At 33.4% G+C, this 22,642-nt stretch overlaps 2 protein-coding genes across 2 annotated transcripts; one reads left to right on the top strand and one right to left on the bottom strand.

Annotated features, from left to right (window-relative positions):
- Nucleotides 1–3,566: 3,566 nt before the first annotated feature.
- Nucleotides 3,567–13,912, bottom strand: LOC134249646 (uncharacterized). Its single transcript, XM_062731977.1, has 5 exons — nt 13,733–13,912; nt 13,039–13,219; nt 12,274–12,483; nt 11,654–11,865; nt 3,567–4,820 (listed from the first exon to the last, which is right to left on the bottom strand). The coding sequence occupies exons 1-5, from the start codon at nt 13,862–13,864 to the stop codon at nt 4,131–4,133; spliced, it is 1,425 nt and encodes a 474-aa protein (XP_062587961.1). The 5' UTR covers nt 13,865–13,912; the 3' UTR covers nt 3,567–4,130.
- An 83-nt stretch (nt 13,913–13,995) lies between these two features.
- Nucleotides 13,996–22,432, top strand: LOC134249653 (pre-mRNA-splicing factor 18-like; the record flags this gene model as incomplete). The annotated part of the gene is made up of 5 exons (XM_062731985.1): nt 13,996–14,148; nt 16,381–16,491; nt 18,520–18,588; nt 19,292–19,405; nt 22,280–22,432. Coding segments are annotated over exons 1-5 (519 nt in total), but the record flags the coding sequence as incomplete, so codon positions are not given.
- Between the last annotated feature and the right edge of the window lie 210 nt (nt 22,433–22,642).

Below are 22,642 nucleotides of genomic sequence, written 5' to 3'. Positions count from 1 at the left end.
TTTAGTGGTTAAGTACTGTTTGTACCTATTAATGTGATATATAAAATGCTCCAAGGTCATAAAGATTAAAACAACAATATACATGTACTTGAATTTTTATGTATCTATTTGAGGTTGGGGTGGGGGGTTAGAAATGATCAGCTTTGACCAGGTTAAGAGGGAATTCAAACTGCAAAACTATTTTAATAGGAAGAAAGTTGCCTCCCCTCCAATTTTGTATTAACACGATGGAGTACATTTTAAGTTCCTGTGTAAAGTTAAAAAATACATTAATTTTACTCAATTTGAAAGGTTTGTTTATTATCATGTTTGATGTAGAGTGTAAGAAGATTTGAGTATTTGCTTTGAAACATGATATAATGAGATAATAATTTAATACTTTCAAAAGATGGTTTAGTAGATGTAAAATAATATTACTCATACCAGGTATCTAGTGCTTTGCAAGAAGACATTATTTTTATTTAAAAAATGCCGACAGCAAGCAAATGACAAATTTTCTCATAGTACATTTATTTTTGTGGGGTAAATTTTTCAAGATTTGAGGAAAAAGTAAGGGTCAATGGGGACATAAATTGTTATGCATGTATTAGAAAATTTTATATTTCATGTTGAACATGAATTTAATGGTCTTTTAATTCATGGAAACAAGTTGAAATTAACCCCTATTGAAATAAGTTAATTCAAGTTTGTGAAATTTATTTATCAGTTATTTCAAAAATGTTATGCAAAGTATTGGAATCCTTTTAAAAGTTGCACAACTTTGTTAAAAACTGTTATTTCAGATTTATAATTACTGGATAATTTATTACAAAATTGTCTTTGTATTTGAATGTACAATAAAATTTATATGGCAAGTATTACTACAAATATTTGTAAATATAAATGTACTTGTATATGAACCTGACTTTGTTTCCTTTGTCATTTTAATTTTTACCTTGGCTGGTTAAAATTTACTTTGGTAATCTACTTCAAAGTATTTTAAATACAATAGGACCAAAGGCCTTGAAATGCTCTTCTGATATGAACTGAACAATCTCTTATCACTTCTATTTGAAGCAATCTAAGTATCCTGTATATTTATATTTAGCCTTGAAATTCCAAAAATAAATCGGCACGACCCACATTGTGGTAAAAACACTCCGAGAACCCAAGATGAATGGACTGACAAAGTTTAATGATTTTAAGCCTCATTAATTGAAATATTCAGATATGGCCCTGAGATTTCAGAAGTAGGTCATGGTGACCTACTCTTTGGTAATCATACTCAAAGACCCCAAAATACCTCAACTGACAAAGTTTAACAATTTTAAGTCTCTCATTATTTGATATACTGTGAAATCACTTGTATTTAGTTTTTGTTGTTTTCGGGGTGTGGAGAGACCCCTGAATTCACGGCACCCTTGAAATGTAAAATGTAATATGCATTATTCCTCAATATTTCTCCAACCTAGAAATAAAATCCCACAAACCAATATTTCTTTCTCAAACCTTGAAAAATTAACATCTCAAAAATAGGTTATTTTACAGTATTTTAGATATTGCCTTAAAATCCTAAAAAGTGGGATACTTTGACTCACTTTTTAGCTGAAACATTCTAATTTCTGAGGACTTAAAATGCATCAACTGACAAAGTTTGATGATTCAAAGCTTATTAATATCTCAAATATTTAAATATTGCCATATAATTTCAAAAGTAGGTCATGGTGACCTACACATACCTTTCAGTTGAAGGACTCGAGATGCATCAAGCCAATATTTAAATACAGCCATAACATTTTTAGCTCACCTCAACGAAGTTGGGGGAGCTTATGTAATACCCTCGGCGTCGGCGTCGGTGTCGGTGTCGGCGTCGGTGTCGGCGTCGGCGTCCCGGGTTAAGGTTAAGTTTTTTGGAGCAGTTTTCTTTTTAAGTACTTCTATGTCCTATATTGATTAGACATGCATGGAAGATGGTTCTAGTGTGTTTCATTGTACCAGTCAAAGTTTCAGATGCTGCAATTTCAGCAAAGGAATGACCAGGTTAATGTTTTGGAGCAGGTTAACATTTTTGGTGCAGTTTTTGGTGTAGGTTTCATTTCCAAGTAACTATAAGCCCTATGTTGACCAAACTTGCATGGATGATACATCTAAGGATGCATACTACCGGGCTTGCTTCGGATGCTGATTCTGACCTACATTTTCCAGTTGAGTGAACAGGTTAAAGTTTTTGGTGCAAGTTTCATTTCCAAGTAACTATAAGCCCTATGTTGACCTAACTTGCATGGATGATACATCTAAGGATGCATACTACAGGGCTTGCTTGGGATGCTGAATCTGACCTACATTTTCCGGTTGAGTGAACAGGTTAAAGTTTTTGGTGCAGGTTTCATTTGCAAGTAACTTTAAGCCTTATGTTGACCAAACTTGCATGGATGATACATCTAAGGATGCATAATAGAGTTTGCTTCGGAATCTGAATCTGACCTACATTTTCCGGTTTTAAAATTTTTTATGCATGTTTCAATTCCAAGTAACTATAAGCCCTAGGTTGACCAAACTTAATTGCATGGATGATACTTCTAAGGATGCATACTACTGGGCATGCTTCGGATGCTGAATCTGACCTACATTTTCCGGTTGAGTGAACAGGTTAAAGTTTTTGATGCAGGTTTCATTTGCAAGTAACTTTAAGCCCTATGTTGACCAAACTTGCATGGATCATACATCTAAGGATGCACACTTCCGGGCTTGCTCGGATGCTGAATCTGACCTACATTTTCTGGTTGAGTGAACAGGTAAAAGTTGTTGGTGCAGGTTTCATTTCCAAGTAACTATGAGTTCTTTAATGACCAATCTTGCATGGATGATACATCTAAGGATGCATACTACCAGGCTTGCTTCGGATGCTGAATCTGACCTACTTTTTGTGGATGAGTGAAAATGTTAGTTTTTGATGCATGTTTCATTTCCAATTAACTATGAGCCCTATAATGAGCAAACTTGCATGGACGATACAATGCACACTAATGGACTTGCTTCGGATGCTGAATTCGACATACATTTTTCAGATAATAGACCAGGTAAAAGTTATGGGTGCAGGTCTATTACCAAAAAACTATAAGGCTTATATAACATTGTATAAACCAAACTTGCACAAATGTTGCATCAAGAGATGAAAACTCTCAAATTTGCTTCAGATGCTGGATTTTGATTACATTTTCATGAAGAAGAACTAGTTTAAATTTTTTATGTAGGTCTATTGCAAAGTATCAGATCAAAATTGCTTAAATATTTTCATATTTGGAATGTACACTTTTTGTTGGTTAATTGTGTGACTTTGCCTTACTTAAAGACAACATTCGTTGAGGTGAGCTCTGTAATCTCTGATTACCTATGTTTTAAAAAGGGTCAAGGCAACCTACTTCTCATTTCACCTGCTTGAAGACTTGATGTGCATCAACTGACAAAGTTTCACTTTGATGATTCTTATCCACTTACAGTGTAGTATCTGAATATTTACCTGGTAATTTAGGCTGCTAAAATTTAATTAAAAGACAGTTTGAATAGTTTCAGTTTAATAAGAAAAATGTCATTCACTTGCTTTATTTTCATCAAGCATATACAGTTGAAACAGAGATATATCCTGATACAATTATATATTAAAAGTAGAGGGACATGGTAACACATCAATAATATTTAATTTTTGCCTGATTGATATTTCAAAAATATCATCAAAATAGCAGCTTGGCTGTTAAAATAAATCTGAAATAAATTATATGAATGCCATAAAACATTGGTTTGACCTGATATGATCAATTGGGATCTATACATGTAAATGCATATTTAACCTGTCTCATTTGCTTCAGAATAACAGAGTAATATAGCTTAAAATTGAGGCAGTGTGAAAAGGGACTCATTCTTCAATGTAAAAAAGAGGTACCAGATAGTCAAACTCCAAAGTCAAGAGATCAAAAATGTTGTTATTTAGAGACGATGGGTCAAACTATGTTGGTACCCAATGAAAAGTCTTGTCAGAAGAAATAACGAGAAATATGAAAAGCATATTTATAGCTCTATTCAATCAAATATGAGGGGATAGCACAAAACTGTATACCCCACAAATCTTGATTACAGGGCGTAAAATTTAAAAGTTATATAGCTATCACAGCAGAGAGCATCAGATGATCAGAGGGATAATATTCCTCATCCATGACCATTGAAATAGTTCTAAATGAATCTACAAATACCTTGTTAAAACTATATAAGGCAATAGCCAAACTTAAAATGGAGAAAAGTAATAAATAAAAAGGAGGCATTCTAAATAATGGCCACCTCATGCAGCATCTAAAGAGTTTAACTCTTGTGGAAGAGCGGTGCTTTTTAAAATTGTCTGGATGACATAAACAACAGTTACAACCCAAGATTTGAAACACTGCCTCTCTTCTAAAATCTGCACCATTAATAAAAATAATTAAAACAGCAAAAAATATGTGAAAGCAAACAAAAATGAAAACAAAGGCAAACAACACTATGTTTTTGTAGGTATCTTGGTTGCACTCCTGACAATTTGGCAAATCACAGTTGTTGGAGTTATCCCCCTTCACACACATTCCACATCGACATGAACCATGTGGTCCACAGTCCTGTAGACATGCATAGCCTGTCACTCCCATGTAACTGAGATAGGAGTGGTGGATCAAGGATTTTAGTCTGTGGAAACTGATGCTGGAGCTATACTTGTCTTTGTAGAAGGAACCATCTCCAGTAAGTGAGGCAGCCTTTATTTCCATTTTAGAATTAACAATAATTCTGTCTGGACGGCTCTCCAGTCCTGGGGATGGCTAGATAAAGCATTTAATTTATTAAAGTAGAATTTTAGAAAATTATTTGATTCTTCATATACTTCATTATTCTTCATTAGTACTTCATATTTCAAATAAATGATCATCCTTTTTAAACTTTTATAATGCATATGTACAGTGTGTCTCATAATCTGATTCATCATTTAAAAAAAAACAAGAGGCCCACGGGCCTTATAGGTCACCTGAGCATTATGCAACAATTTTCCAGTTATTGAATTTGATTCATGTTTTAAGCCAGATGCTGTATGACATTCACAATTTTGAAAGAGGACCATTGATCATCATAACAATACACTTAACAGTTGCTTAGCTTGGTTACTGAATACCCATATGCAGGGTAGGGGAACAAAAATGCATTCCAACTAACCAGTAGTGCCCCTAACACTTTGACATAAACCCCTGACCCTAGGTCCACACATTGCACAAATTTCAAAAAGGCACCCTTAATATCAAAAAATAAATATAAATGTTTTATAAATACAAAAGAGCACATTTCAAACAATAAATTCATTTTCAGTATATAAGTAGAGCCCCCACCCCACCCCTGACCCTGGGGCTTTGAAATTCACAATTCTGCAAGATTAGGGCCCTTGCTCATCATAACTATAAAGGTAGTTCATCTGCTTTATACCCAGAGACAAAGAAAAAAAAATTCAAAGATTTAATGTATTTTCATTATATAATCAATTGAGCCCCGCCCCCCTAACACCAGAACCCCTGACCCTGGGGCCATAAAATTCATTATTTTAAAAGAGGCATTCTTGCTCATCATAACTATGTACTTAGTTTATTTAATTCCTAGGAGCAGAGAAGAAGATTTTCAAAGAATTCATGTATTTTCAATATATAATCAATAGAGCCCCGCCCTAACACCAGAAACCCTGAACCTGGGACCATAAAATTCACAATTTTGTTAAAAACACTCTTGCTCATCATAACTATGCACTTAGTTAGTTTATTTAATACCTAGGAGCAGAGAAGAAGATTTTCAAAGAATTCATGTATTTTTAGGTCACCTGAGTAAACTCAGGTGACCTATTGCTATCTGTTTTCGTCCGTCGTTCGTCGTCCGTCGTTCGTCGTCCGTCGTGTGTTAACATTTGAACATTTTCAGCTTCTTCTCTGCAACCACTGAACCAATTTCAACCAAATTTGGCACAAAGCATCTATGGGTGAAGGGGAACAAAAATTGTGAATTTCATGATCCCTGCCCCCCTGGGGCCTGAGGGGTGGGGCCAAAACCACTAAAATTAGTGCAATCTTTAAAAATCTTCTTCTTTACTCCTGGACATCAAGCAGTCAAACTGTTTGCATGATTGTAATCAGCAATGAGTCCTTTACCAAAATTGTGAAATTCATGGCCCTGGGGTCAGGGGTTCTAGTGCTAGGGTGGGGCTAAATAAGTATATAGTGAAAATGAATTATTTCTTTGGAAATCTTCTCTACTCCTGGGTATTAAATAAACCAACTAAGTACATAGTTATGATGAGCAAGAGTGCCTCTGCCAAAATTGTGAATTTTATGGCCCCAGGGTCAGGGGTTCTGGGTTAGCGGGGCTCTAATTATATATAGTGAAAATACATGAATTCTTTGACAATCTTCTTCTCTGCCCCTGGGTATTAAATATACTAACTAAGTGCATAGTTATGATGAGCATGAGTGCCTCTACCAAAATTGTGAATTTTATGGCCCCAGGGTCAGGGGTTCTGGTGTTAGGGCGGGGCTCTATTGATTATATATAGTGAAAATACATGATTTCTTTGAAAATCTTCTTCTCTGCCCCTGGGTATTAAATATACTAACTAAGTGCATAGTTATGATGAGCATGAGTGCCTCTACCAAAATTGTGAATTTTATGGCCCCAGGGTCAAGGGTTCTTGTTGGGGGGGGGGGCTCTATTGATTATATAGTGAAAATACATGAATTCTTTGAAAATCTTCTACTCTGCTCCTAGGTATTAAATAAACCAACTAAGTGCTTAGTTCTGATGAGCAAGAGTGCCTCAACATTGTGAATTTTATGGCTCAAGGGTTCAGGTGTTAGGGCGGGGCTCTATAGATTATATATAGTAAAAATAAATGAATTCTTTGAAAATCTTCTTCTCTGCTCTTAGGTATTAAAAAAACTAACTAAGTGCGTAGTTATGATGAGCAAGAGTGCTTTTACCAAAATTGTGAATTTTATGGCCCCAGGGTCAGGGTTTCTGGTGTTAGGGCAGGGCTCTATTGATTATATATTGAAAATACATGAATTCTTTGAAAATCTTCTTCTCTGCTCCTAGGAATTAAATAAACTAAGTACATAGTTATGATGAGCAAGAATGCCTCTTTTAAAATTATGAATTTTATGGCCCCAGGGTCAGGGGTTCTGGTGTTAGGGGGGCGGTGCTCAATTGATTATATAATGAAAATACATTTTTGAAATTTTTTTTCTTTGTCTCTGGGTGTAAAGCAGATGAACTACCTTTATAGTTATGATGAGCAATTTTTGCAGAATTGTGAATTTCAAAGCCCCAGGGTCAGGGGTGGGGTGGGGGCTCTACTTATATACTGAAAATGAATTTATTGTTTGAAATCTGCTCTTTTGTATTTATAAAACATTTATTTATTTTTTGATATTAAGGGTGCCTTTTTGAAATTTGTGCAATGTGTGGACCTAGGGTCAGGGGTTTATGTCACAGTGTTAGGGGCAATACTGGTTAGTTGGAATGCATTTTTGTTCCCCTACCCTGCATATGGGTATTCAGTAACCAAGCTAAGCAACTGCTAAGTGTCTTGTTATGATGATCAATGGTGCCTCTTTCAAAATTGTGAATGTCATATAGCATCTGGCTTAAAAAATGAATCAAATTCAATAACTAGAAAATTGTTGCATAATGCTCAGGTGACCTATAAGGCCCGTGGGCCTCTTGTTACTATATATAATCTATAGAGCCCCGCCCTAACACCAGAACCCTTGACCCAGGGGCCATAAAATTCAAAATTTTCGTTGAGGCACTCTTGCTCATCATAACTATGCACTTAGTTGGTTTATTTAATACCTAGGAGCAGAGTAGAAGATTTTCAAAGGATTCATGTATTTTCACTATATACATGTAATCAATAGCCCCCCCCCCCAACACCAGAACCCTTGACCCTGGGGCCATAAAATTCACAATTTTGGTAGAGGCACTCATGCTCATCATAACTATGCACTTAGTTAGTATATTTAATACCCAGGGGCAGAGAAGAAGATTTTTAAAGAAATCATGTATTTTCACTATATATAATCAATAGAGCCCCGCCCTAACACCAGAACCCCTGACCCTGGGGCCATAAAATTCACTATTTTGGTAGAGGCACTCATGCTCATCATAACTATGCACTTAGTTAGTATATTTAATACCCAGGGGCAGAGAAGAAGATTTTCCAAGAAATCATGTATTTTCACTATATATAATCAATAGAGCCCCGCCCTTACACCAGAACCCCTGACCCTGGGGCCATAAAATTCACAATTTTGGTAGAAGCACCCTTGCTCATCATAACTATGTACTTAGTTGGTTTATTTAATACCCAGGAGTAGAGAAGAAGATTTCCAAAGAAATAATGCATTTTCACTATATACTTATTTAGCCCCGCCCTAGCACTAGAACCCCTGACCCCAAGGTCATGAATTTCACAATTTTGGTAAAGGACTCAATGCTGATTACAATCATGCAAACAGTTTGACTGCTTGATGTCCAGGAGTAAAGAAGAAGATTTTTTAAGATTGCATTAATTTTAGTGGTTTTGGCCCCACCCCTCAGGCCCCAGGGGGGCAAGGATCATGAAATTCACAATTTTTGTTCCCCTTCACCCATAGATGCTTTGTGCCAAATTTGGTTGAAATTGGTTCAGTGGTTGCAAAGAAGAAGCTGAAAATGTTCAAATGTTAACACACGACGGACGACGAACGACGGACGACGTACGACGACGGACGAAAACGGATAGCAATAGGTCACCTGAGTTTACTCAGGTGACCTAAAAATCATATTATAGGTTGATATACATGTCAGTAAACTCAAAGAATGCTGGACAACTTGCACCCAAGACAGGTCGCCCCAAGACAACTCGCCCCCTATTCATGACAACTCACCCTCTATTCAGAACAACTCGCCCCCAAATCAAGAAAACTTGCCCCCAAATCAAGACAACTTGTCCCCTATTCAGGACAACTCACCCCTAAATCAAAAAAACTCATCCCCATTCAAGACAACTCACCCCAAAATCAAGACAACTTGCCCTCAGTTTAAGAAACCAACAAAAATTTAATATTTTATATTAAATATTTGAATTCAAATTGTTTCTAGAAAGTTAAAACAAACAACTAAAAATATTAATAATTATTAAAACAAACAACAGAAATATTAATAATATGCACACTAATGTATATTGTCGCTACTCAGTGGAACTTTTTATTCATACATCTTTGCTAAATTCACATATTTGTTTACACTTTCATCACAAAAAAAATAAAGATATGTAATTTCAGAGCTTGCATGCTTTTATTTTCCATCACGCTGAAGTTGCTTCGGAGGTTGAATACGACACGCCATTTTTTAAACCTAAATATTCGTAATTTCGGAGATTGAATGTCCTAATTTATCAGAAAGTAACACCAATAGATATCACTTTGAAGTACTGTAAATCACTTTTTATTCGCGAGAACTTTATTTTCGCGTAATTACGCGAGACAGTGTCCTCGCGAAAATAAAATTCTCGCGTATAATAGCATTCCTTAAGATTATATAGAGCAATAACCAGAATTCGTGAAAATTTTGTCTCGCTAATCAAGAGTCAATGACAATCACGCGAAAATAAGGTGTCGCGAAAATTTAGTGATCTAAAGTATCAAAATTAGTTGTTAGCTTTGAAAAGATATCACTTTGAAGTATCAAGATTAGTTGTTAGCTTTGGTATGTCAATAAAATTTCCCTGTGATGTTTTCATTAAAATCATTATCATAAGTGTGCTAACGCCATCAGTAAAACGTTAATTTCGTCATTAGATAATTTAGATGTTTTAACACCGAAGAATCAAAAATTAAAATTATTAAAATAAAAATAATTCATAAATGATTATTTTAAAAATGTGATAAATCAAAATGCATTCTTCACTCTATTTCATAGGAATATATTAATTTATCAAAATAACATTCTTTCTTAAATTTTATTAATTCAAGAAAGCATGTTATTATGTTTACTTAAATCTTTTATGCATATACTCTGTTTTAATACAAAAATGTGAGGTAAATTTATGCATCAAGGAAAAAAAAAAATAACCTAGCAAGATTGATTACAATTTAGTTCTGTAATATAATATTGATTATAATTTAAATTACCATATAAAATATATACATGTACATTATTATTGAATAAATGTTTTTTACCCTTGTAATTCACATCAAAAAAAATAATGGGGGCGAGTTGTCTTGAGTGGGGGCGACTTGTCTTAAAATGGGGGGCGAGTTGTCTTTAGTAGTGTTGTGGGCGACTTGTTTCGGAAGTGAGTTGTCCTGATTCCATTGATTCCAACTCTAATATGCCCAAAAGGCACTAAAATGAAACAAGAGGCCCATGGGCCACATCGCTCACCTGAGAAGCTTTGACCATTCTGTTCTTTACCAGATTTCCCCTTAAAATACATATTGTGACCCCACCCTACCCAACTGATCATAATTTAAACAATTTGAAATCTACACTACCATATGATGCTTTGATTCAACATTGTAAAACTTTGATTCCCCATCGTGGCCCCGCCCTACCCCCAGGAGTCATGATTTTAACAATCTAGAATCTACACTACCCCAGGATGTTTCCACATAGGTTTCAGATTTTCTGGCCCAGTGGTTCTTGAGAAGAAGATTTTCAAAGATTTTTCCCATATTTTTCTATGTAAAACTTTGATTCCCCATTGTGGCCCCGCCCACCCCCGGGGAAATTGACTTTTAACAATTTAGAATCTACACTACCCCAGGATGCTTCCACATAAGTTTCAGCTTTTCTGGCCAAGTGGTTCTTGAGAAGAAGATTTTTAAAGATTGTTCTCATATATTTCTATGAAAACTTTGATTCCCCATTGTGGCCCCGCCCTACCCCCAGGGGTCATGATTTTAACAATTTAGAATCTACACTACCCCAGGATGCTTCCATATAAGTTTCAGCTTTTCTGGCCCAGTGGTTCTTGAGAAGAAGACTTTTAAAGATTTTTCCTATATATTTCTATGTAAAACTTTGTTTCCCCATTGTGGCCCCGCCCACCCCCCGGGGGTCATGATTTTAACAATTTAGAATTTACACTACCCCAGGATGCTTCCACATAAGTTTCAGTTTTTCTGGCCTAGTGGTTCTTGAGAAGAAGATTTTTAAAGATTGTTCTCATATATTTCTATGTAAAACTTTGATTCCCCATTGTGGCCCCACCCTATCCCCAGGGGTCATGATTTTAACAATTTAGAATCTACACTACCCCAGGATGCTTCCATATAAGTTTCAGCTGTTCTGGCATAGTGGTTCTTGAGAAGAAGATTTTTTAATGACCCCACCCTATTTTTGTCATTTCTTGATTATCTCCCTTTGTGAGGGGACTTGGCCCTTCATTTTAACAATTTAAATTCCCCTTCATCCAAGGATGCTTTTTATCAAGTTTGATCAAAATTTACCCAGTCGTTCCTGAGAAGAAGTCGAAAATGTGAAAAGTTTACAGACGGACAGACAGCTAGACAGACAGACGGACGGACGACGGACAGAATGTGATCAGAAAAGCTCACTTGAGGCAAAATATTAAAAGTACCATGTTGCTGAAAGTATATCCAGCCTCTTCCAATCCATGTACCTCGGTCCAAGCATCCAAAAATGTTTGTCTTTTTCGTCGAAAGCTTTCTAATTGGGGTATGCAGCCTTTGAAATCTGTCCTGCGTTTTGAAGTCAGCAACTTTAATGGCCATTCAAAATCGTTATAGACATTCATATCTCCAAGGATGACAACATATCGATAGCTTCTTTCTGTAAGGATGGAATATATATATTCCTATGTAAAACTTTTATTTATCATTCTGGCTCCAGCCTTACCCTGGGGATCATAATTCAAACAAATTCAATTTTATATTCTGTAATGAAAGTTTCACATAAATTTAAACTTTTCTGACTCAGTATGCTCTTGATAAGATTTCTAAATGGTACCCCCAAATCAAAATTATCTCCCTTGCAAGAAGGCATGACCCTTCATATAAACAAACTTGAATCCTCTTCTGTAACAATACTTTGTGGCATAGTTGGTTGAATATGATCAAATGACTCTCAATAATATAAATAATTTTAAAGACATAAGTCAGAAAAAATGTGACCAGAAATGGTAACTTGAGCCTTCGACACAGGTTAACTATAACTGAACACAAGCATAAAAAATCATACCTCTGAGTAAATGTAAAAGGGCATCTGCATTTTCACACTGTTGCTGTCTCACATAAGAGAAATGAACAACAAACACATCCAGGATTCCTGAGTGATCTGTCCTAACTTTAGCATGAATAATTACTCTTTTATTTGTGTCTGGTCCCTGCTGATATGGAACAACTTTTCTATTTGCAGATACAATTGGATATCTGCTCAATATTCCAATACCTAAAACATCACAAACAAGGGATAACTTTGTGTTTATACTTTAAAAAAATCACAGCAATAATGTTCACTGTATCAAAATATGAAAGTTACAGCAATAATGTTCACTGTGTCAAAATATGATAATAAAATAAAACATCAATAATATTTTAAATTGATTAATAAGTTTTTACATATACCATGGATGTAAAATTTACCTTGTTACTAAACTGTGTTTATGTCCACAATATACATGATATAAAGATAATTAATTATGTTGATGTGAAAATCATTCAACATGAAGAGATTTCCTATCTCTTTAATTAACAAGGCTTACTGTTCATTTCTTAACATCTTTCTGTTCTTCTAAATAAACATAAAAAAATTAATAAAACCTTCATAATTACTCGATTTAGGGCACATTCTAGTAAGTATCTAAACAATCAACACAAATTTAATTTTTTTCTAATTAGGCATACTTACACGTTACATTGTATGTCAGACTGAAAAATTAATCATAGCGCACTCATATTATGTCATTCTAAATTAAGAATTATCTTTTCACAGAATGTTGGATACCTTCTCCCTTCCATCCTCTATGAATCGAGTTATCCTTCCTTGATACATCATTTGCTTTACTTATAAATGACCACTGGTATTCAGGAAGCAGTTTCTGAAGATCAGACACCTGGTTCCTTCCTGTTTCAGCATCAAATCTCACCTCTTGAAAACCAATGACATCAGACTGTTCTTCCCTTATCTAGAAAGACATGCATGTTTACAGAACAATGGTTGTCTTTTCTGCAGCCAGACAGAATTCCTTATTCAGGTCTAGCACAATCTCTTGATTTTGCTATATAGCTTAAAATAGGTTTATTATATATCTACTTTGATAAGCTTTTTAATGCAAATCTCAATCAAAGATAGTTCCAATATTGCAGATTTTGAAACATGAATATTTCCATTGTTTAAGTAACTGTGCGTGTGATAAACTCCATTAATGCCTAAATGGGCATTTTAATAAGATATTTGATCACATTATAACCAACTTCATGTTTTATGCCAATGAACGCTCTAAATAACAATTTCGGATTGATATCAGGGACCTCATTAGCTGCAGAACTGTAGCTCTCCAAAAGATAATATATTGAGAGACCAATCTGTCAATACATATTTTTTTTTGGAGGGCTGCAGTTCTGCAGCTAGGATCATCTTATGGATCCCTGCAGATATGCAGACTATAAAATAAATATCAAATCTTGATAAAACACACCATTCTTGCTATTCGATATTTTCTAACATCCCAGTTAAACATTATGTTCCATAAATTGTATGTTGTGACCTTCATCAGGCCGAATACTGGCGATGTCAAATAAAACGACAACAATAATGTGATAATAAGCATTTTTCTTCCATTATCCGGGCACCGTCCAAGTTTGTATTCCGAATTATTTTCAGTACAAGAACTTTGATTGGATAAGATTTTACAAATCAACGATTTCAACCAATCTACACTTAGTTCTCAAACCACGTTGTTAGAAGTGTCTATTTTCGCCTTCGTGAACAGAAGAGCTAATGAGCAATTTGTAAACATTGCATACGCAGTAGCAAAAAGATATGGATTTTAAAGCATTGCTACAAGCAGAAATTAACAGAAAAAGACAAAAAGTAGAGTCGAAAGACATACTTGTAAGCCTTTTACATTTTTCTTTCGATTGCAATGAGCTACACGTGGACAGTTCAAAGATGATCTGAAATTTATTTTCATGTAATACAGTGAGGTTGCCGTTATCGAATCACTTAGTAAATTTGCTTGGATAGTTCGTACCTGAGTTTGAGTTAAATTCATTTTACAACATTGTTTGGTGGTACTATGTTTTACTTATAACATCATATATATTTTCCCAATAACCACTGATTAAATAAAAAATTATCGCTGTACTTGTATGAATGATGTTTTATCCTTTAGCGGATCATTTTCTCCGTTACCGAATCACGTGACATAAAGCTGATTATTCTGGTTCGGGACCGTGTAAATTTAAAAAAAATACCCTTCTTACGTAACGTTTTACTATGCCTTAAAATATTTCAGCCAAAAATAAAGAATAGAAAGGCTAGGAATTTTTTGAGTTGTTTGCATCCGAGAATTAATGCAAAAACAACAACGTACAATGAAATCATAGGGAAAGCAAATGACTATAGTTGATGTTTAAGAGGACGTAAAAACTTATATGTGATGAACTGCAAACAGCCGAAGAATTAATTTTTGATTCAAGAATTGTACTAATTGAGAAACCACGCCCCCCCCCCCCCTCCCCATAATTTGCCGCTATTTAGATAGAAAATATATCGCTAGATATATGATTGTGCACCCTCAAAAAAAAAGTCCGATGCCCCTTTTTATGCTTGATTAATTAATTGTCAAGGAATTTTTGTGGTTGATAGTGCCCCCTCAACTGAAAATGTATGGCTCTGCACCCCTCCCCCACCAACTGAAATTGCTTCCTACGAGCCTGGCTTCAGAGATACCTAAAGCTGAAAGGAACAATATATTTTTGCAAAATGTAAATGCACAATAACACTTCAAATTTCCTCCAATGAGCAGAGACAACTTTACAATAATTTAAAATGTTGGGATATTTTATTTGCTGGATTTCTCCATTCCAACATCCACAGTAGGTTAAATACCAGTATTCTGATTTATTAAATACTGGAGGTTGTCCTTTCACTTTCTATGGGTTGAATATTGAACTGTCCATATCATGATCTTCTACTATAGAAATGAATAAGACAGCTCATTCTCTCTCTGCTGCTTTCATAGTGCTCTTTCTTCTCTTATATACGTGAAGACAGTGGCATATCTTTCATATAGGCAAAAGGCTGCAGTCTCATATCATTTTCTCAATGTGTAAAAAATCAAATGTACATGTATATGTTGAAAAAGAAGGGGGGGGGGGGTATCATAAAACTCTGTTTATAATTTATTTAGCTTGATGTTGAATTGAAAAAGTATTGTTAGCAATATGCATTTTATATTATACGAGCTTGATCTTGATCATGACAAGAAATAAAAATTGATTATCTGAAATAATTATTTTTAGTAGGAAAACTGCAAACGGGGTATTGTTGGAAATACTATGATTTAATAGAAAAGTTTAAATTGTAACGGGATAAATAAGTAAAATTTCTAAGTCTTAATTTTGTTTGGTAATCATGACGATTTTAATTTTGCCATCGTCGATGTCTTCACATTAACTTACATGCACATATACCGCCAGACATTCTCGAATCCACATGCTCTGCACTTCTTACTGATTTTGGCTGCTGATTTTGTTTATGTGCATTTTAATCACCTTTATTGTACGCTTTTGGCAGACATCTTCTGTTGTTTTTTTTAATTGTAACTGGTGTGCAAAAAACTGCATACAAAAAATTATAATTTAGACAGGATCCCTGCATCTCATATTTCTTGAAACAGTGATTCGTTATTGGAAACCTCAATACCTCCAACTTTAAAGCGAATACTATTAATTTCTGATTTAGAAATTGTATGACGCTTTCAGTGCTTTTAGATACATAATTTTATTAAACATCTGCACCAAATTTGTTTACCTAGAATGTACGATTCACATTGGAGGTATTTTATCCAGTAAAAGTGAAAGTTTTCTGCTTGCATGCACGCTTCTTTCTGCGTCACAAAAAAGCTTGTTCATGTTTATTTAAAAAATAGGATATTGAACAAGTTGAATTTAATAATTTTATGATAATTGATAAAAGCAAGAATAATTCAGCATGACAGGGTAGGTATATAGCTAAGTATTGGACTTTGATAAGAAAAATACAGAATTTTCATCTGAAAGTGATTCGTTAATGGGTGCGATTCGTTATTGGCAACCTCACTGTACGTTTCCATGATTTCAGGCACCAAATAAAAAGTATTTCAAACGAGGAGATTTAGCAGCAAAGGAAGAGGAAGAATATTGGAAAAGACACAAAAGGGGCGATGACAAAAAACAAGAATCTCTAGAAAAGGTAGTTATTTTGTCTTTATCATGCTTACCGTACCTCTGATCACTGGCAATATATACCAGCTAGCTAGATTAAAGTCCTTGTAATGGTCTGTCAGGTCAAGCTACCACTTTCAGTCAGTTTATTGTGTAATTTCAGAAATCTTCCAAATCTCAGACCAATTGTGCCGCACAAAATGATTCAAGAGAACGTGCCTGAATTCTTACTGTAAAATCTAACATTTTATTCACAGAAAATTTATTTTCACCATATTACACGCATAAATATATTTTTACTTAAACATACATAAAACAATAACTAGAATTTGTGAAAACTTTGTCTCTTTAGGCCAGCTAGATAAAATTAATCTTTAGATTCTGATCCCCACCTGCCCCTCTCAAAGTGTCCAGCCCCATTGTTTTTATTTTGATTTTTGGGTGTTGAAAGTATTTTCATGTATTTTTATTCAGCAAGAATTTGGTTCAAAGTGTAAGAGTTTATCTCCCGTCTGTATTAAAAATAAACTGCCGCTATTTATAGCAAAAGAGCCATGTGAAGAATGGAAAAAAATTGCCAATAAAAGCAGTTAAAATATGTAAGGAAAAGATGATTTGTCAGTATAGAGAAGGCAGTGAAGAAAAAATACCATAAACACATCACTGACATGAACAAGTTTTTAAAGAGATTTTATCTAAGTAAAAATGGACGAGGAAAATGACACTTGTTCAAGTTTTGATAATCTCCAGCTGTATGTGATTTTGCATTAAAAAAAATTAATATATATTATTAAAACATCGTCAGCAGACTTTAGAGAATAATAGTACTAAGGAAATGTTAAATCTTAAAACTTTTCAGGCTTAGGCTTTTCAGTAGAATATTTAACAGATTTTGTAAATATCACCTATTTTAATGTCAAACATGTCAAGTCTCAAGAACGATCAAATTTTGGAAGGTGGAAATCTGTGATATTTTACAAAAAAAGATTCTGAAGGATTTGTTGGTTAAACTAAAATGTATTTGGGGAAAGGCCGATGAGAAGACATGCATATGCGATTTATTGGTGGCCACACCTCATTTTGTTTGGCATGTGACGTTAGTCGTATATGTGTACTTCATAATTTGTTAATTAAACTATAAATATTAAATTTTTTAAAGACAAGAATGTTCTGTAGATATTTAAAAGAATATTAAAACTATAAAAAATCAATTCATATTGGCATCAACATAATGAAAAAAAAAAATGTGTACAAAGAGATGAAAGAGTCCAATTATTGTAAATACTTTCAATTATAAAAAATAAAATTTGCCCACCCGCCCCAATTTTTTTTAGCAAATTAGAACTGGAATCTAAAATTTAAATATATGTGGCCTTATAAATCCCTAATTGTATATGTGTACTTCATAATTTGTTAATTAAACTATAAATATTAAATTTTTTAAAGACAAGAATGTTCTGTAGATATTTAAAAGAATATTTAAATATATGTGGCCTTATAAATCCCTAATTGTCTTGAGAAAACAGACCTGTTTACTCTTACAATTTTGCTGTATTTTGTACGGATTTTTGGTTTTAAATACTTCTCATGTTTTACTATCATGAAAATATGGAAATCGGAAATACGTTTGATTAGAATTTTTAATAGCAATTAGTTTTAGTTATGATCTGTCTTACTTTCATGCTTTTTAAATGCTACAATAGAGAAATATTTCAAACACATAAATGATGTCGGGTTGCTAAAACGCTGTGGTTTTGTAAAATGACAAAGACCATGTTGTTAAACCATGTTTTTGTAATCAGAAAAGCAGTTGTTCTCTTTTATTTAATACATGTTAAATTGATGAAAGTGAAATCTTACTGGCAAATGCGAAGTCTCACTGACAAATCTAATCAAAAATATTGAGTGACAACGATATGGGTAAACAGGTCTGAGAAAAAAATGGGCACAGGTATTCTGGTACATGTATTTTGCTATGTTTCAACAAGGCCAGTACATGTACTACTAAATGTTCTAATCACTACATTTCTAATCAAGCTATTAAATTGAATATTAGGAGAAAGATTCACAAGAAGAGCTTGTAGGACAGTCTGAAGAAAAGGTCCCTCAACTGGCAAGAAAAGAGGTATTTATTGTCAAATAAAAATGATAAATGATGCCAAAAAACTATATTACATTTGAATCATTGTACAGTGTTTATTGAGGTTCTATTTTCTTTGGCAAACAAACATATATTGGTTAGTTTGGACATGATTTTGTGAATAGCACATATATTCCAAAGACTGAATATTCTATACTTTGGAAGGATAATAAATGTTCATTGGGATGTAAATGTGAGGGTAAGGCCATAGGGCAACCCACAAAATCCATGAATAATCATGTCCCACAAAAAATTTTTCCAAAATATTCATCAGTTAAGAGTTATTTGTTGAACTGACAGACAATGCCTCAACTGTGATGGGAATTGTTGAATTTTAGTAGGACAGTATCGCTATACTCATTTTATTGATTTAATTGACATGAAAAATATGAATTCTCTATTAAAGTGCTTAGTTTGTAATTGCCAATTACAAAAATAAAATACTTCTTTTTTCTCTTCATGTGAACTAAAAGGGCTAATAAGATTTACATAACTTGTAAATACATATACATGTAGAATTGGAATGGTCAAGTTGTATTTATTCTTAATTTTAATACATAATTTAGGAAAATTTTTTCAAACTTTTGAAATGCACTAAAAAATTTCTTTGAAAGAGGTAGTCAAAAATGTAAATTGGCAAAGATATTGATCATGATTATGAATGCTGACAGTCTCTTAATAATGACAGGTAATAAGAAGACTTAGAGAGAGACATGAGCCTATCCGACTCTTTGGGGAGAGTGATTACGAAGCATATCTTCGACTAAAAAGACTGGAAACTGACGGCCCTGATGCCAGAGAGGTATGTTATTTGTTTCAAAAGAAAACCATTGTTTTGGTTAAAATTTGTTCAAGCTTCTTTTTTTGAGATAATACTGCAATAGTTTCAATACACAATTTAAAGATACATGTATATTAAAAAGATTTGTGTATATACATGTAGATATTAACATCAGCTTTAAATATAACGACACCATTTTTAATAAATTAGTAGACAAAAGATGTTGGATATTTGAATATAGTAAAATAAAATCAGCCATTCCTAAACTGTTTTATCCAATACTGAAAAGAAACAGCTCAGTATCAAATAGCGAAACAAAACTCCCTTATAAATTGAATAATAATTTACTCATAAAAAGAGATACTAATAAAGTGGTAACCTTTGAAGATATCAAGTTAAAGAACATAGAAAAAATATTAAACAAGACAATAATTCCAAAATGTCAAGAAAAATGGGAAAATATTTATCAAAATAACATACAGTGGAACTTAGTTTGGGACAGTATTTCAAAAATGAAAGTAAAAAATAAAATTCAAGAATTCCAATGGAAATGCGTGCATAATATATTGTATACTGAAGATAAATTATGTAAAATTGGACTATCCAATGGTTTATGCAACCTATGTAAAAATCATAAAGAAAATCAACAACACCTCTTTTTCCATTGCACAAGAGTGAAAACAACACTCAAATTACTAGAAGATATAATTGAAAATGTGCTGCAACTAAATGGAACTTTACAAATTGACCAACAAACAATAACATTAGGCTACTTGAAGGAACCGCAAACCCAAAGAAATGTTGTTAACATTTTAATATGTATTTATAAATGGGTCATATGGGGCGACTTCGATTCGTACCCGAGTATTAACTCTTGGTTGACGTCACATGACGGGTTGTTTACACAAACATGTGGTTTTCAAGCGAACTCATGTGAGTTTGAAGGGTAGCGAAAATAATGGCGTTCATGTTTGCTCTGTGCAATAGTTTTATCAATAAAGTGACAATTTTGCGCATTTTTTTTATTCTTAGGAATTCAGGCTCTAAGACCATAAACTGAGAATAAAGTTTAGATTTTGAATATTTTAATAATTATTTAATTCACATGCTTAAAAACATTTAAGTACACTGTATTTGTAACTTGAATATTTTGTGTGTTTATTTTCATCTTATTATTTTTTTAACATTTCACTAATGAACAAATAATGCATACGCCATGTACCCATTTAAAAAATGTACTTTGGGAAAAAAAAATGAATGAGAATCTTAACTTTTTGCAGCTACAATGTAAACTTTTGATTTTTTTTAATATTTCGTAAAGAAAAAAGTAAATCTGTTAATTTATAAACAATACGCACTTGTTCGTTTTTATTTATACTATTTTCTAATTACTTTTTTTTTCCTCTGTGAGATTTAAAAGGCGGTCAAATAGGTCCATTTTGACATCATCTGTTGTGTTATTTTTTTTCTATAGCTTTTGCTGCAGTTGAATTTTTTTTCCAGCTCTGATTTTTTTTGGTTCGAATTTGAATTTATGTCTGCTGTTATCGGGCAGTAAGTCTGAAAAATCTAATCAAATAAACATATATTCATATACATTGTAAAGCTTTCATGTAGAAAGTGCGTTTCGAAGTTTGCTTTTAAGGATTAGCGATGCTAAACATCATATTTTGAAAAAAATAATTCCTACAGTTCGGGTTTTTCTTTTGACGCCGCCATATCGAAACTCTAGTAATCCTACTGTATGGCTGGGTTAGCTTGGGTAGAGTTCATAAGGTCATATGACGTAATTTGAGTAGTAACTATGGTCGTTCGATTGAAACTCAAGTAACTCGAGTACGTACTCGGGTACGAATCGAAGTCGCCCATGGAAAACAAGAAATAAAATTAAATATGAGAATTTGAAAATAACTGACTTCAGTATTAAAAATGCATTCAAAAATGAAATGAAATCGAATTTTTCACTATTACAATCACATGATTTGACAAATTTCAGATAGAAAATAAATCATGTATTTCAAAATTCCTTGTGATTCTAATACTAGTTATAGTATTGGTAGTATATGCTGCCGTGATAAACTATATATACATGTATTCACATTTTAAATCCACTATAAGACACACTAGTTTTTTGCTATGTTATTTTTCAGGTAACTGGAAACTTTATGTTTAAAATATGATTCAAACTATGTATATGAGGAAAAAATATTCATGTCTTTGTAAAATTCATTCATTCTGATGTGTTTTTTATAATCTAATTTTATTGTCACAAAACTCTGCATATTGATCCTGTTTTCAAGATGTAAAACATAAAGAGACCAGTATTTTAGGGTGACCTGGCCCTAAATACTAGTTAGAGATTGATATAGACTTTCTTTTTTTTTTTTCACACAATCTCCACTGCAACAAGGGTCATGCTTCTATTGGTGTTAAACGAATACTTTGTTTTTATATATAAAAATGGTAAAAATTTCCTTTGAGATATTTATGTATATGTATGAAAATGAAGCGTCAATAATTATATATTAGTATAGTGTGAAAAATTCTGTGTTCAAATATTGGAAATATATTATATAATATTATATCGATCCAGGGAGCTCCTGGCATCCCTGGTGAAGTATTACCAGAGGGCTTCTGCGGAAGTTTTGCCTCACTGTTATGTTGTACATTATTGAATAAATGATTTGAAAAAAAAAAAAAAAAAAAAACATCAGCTTTCAAACAAAGATTCCCCCCCCCCCATGTTTTCTGTAATCAGCATTCCTGATAAATTAATCTTTCATAAAGGTGGGTGTCAATATTTACATGCACCCAATATTACTAGGATATATGTAGATACAAAATACATAGATTTATGCTTGTATATTACCAATGTTTTGCAATTTCTCTTAACAGGAGGGTTTCAGGAATGAGTTCAAAGCAGCTATGGACAAAGTGGACGAAGACTATTTCAAAGAAATGGTAGAAGCTGCCACGTCTGGTGAAGGTGGCAAAAAGTCAAATGATGTCTCAATCAAAGACGATGGAACTACGGTGGAGGACATTCAGGTACACTTTATTCAGTCCATCTCAATTCGAAAAATGTTTATTAGAACAAATCACAAAAACAAAATTAATAAAAAATTTAAACTTTGTAATATATGGAACTAAATGGGACCAAGGAATCAAAAAACTTTATAAAGCCAAGAACTCAAGATGTGGAGGTTAAGATACTTGAAGAAAAAGTGCTTGGGGCTTCCAAATCACCTTGATATATCT

The sequence above is a fragment of the Saccostrea cucullata genome, unplaced genomic scaffold (genome assembly GCF_032062105.1).
Source record: "Saccostrea cucullata isolate Sc308-1 unplaced genomic scaffold, CSIRO_AGI_Scuc_v1 ctg1896, whole genome shotgun sequence".
Taxonomy (NCBI): domain Eukaryota; kingdom Metazoa; phylum Mollusca; class Bivalvia; order Ostreida; family Ostreidae; genus Saccostrea; species Saccostrea cuccullata.
This window is presented reverse-complemented; position numbering and strand designations above follow the sequence as displayed.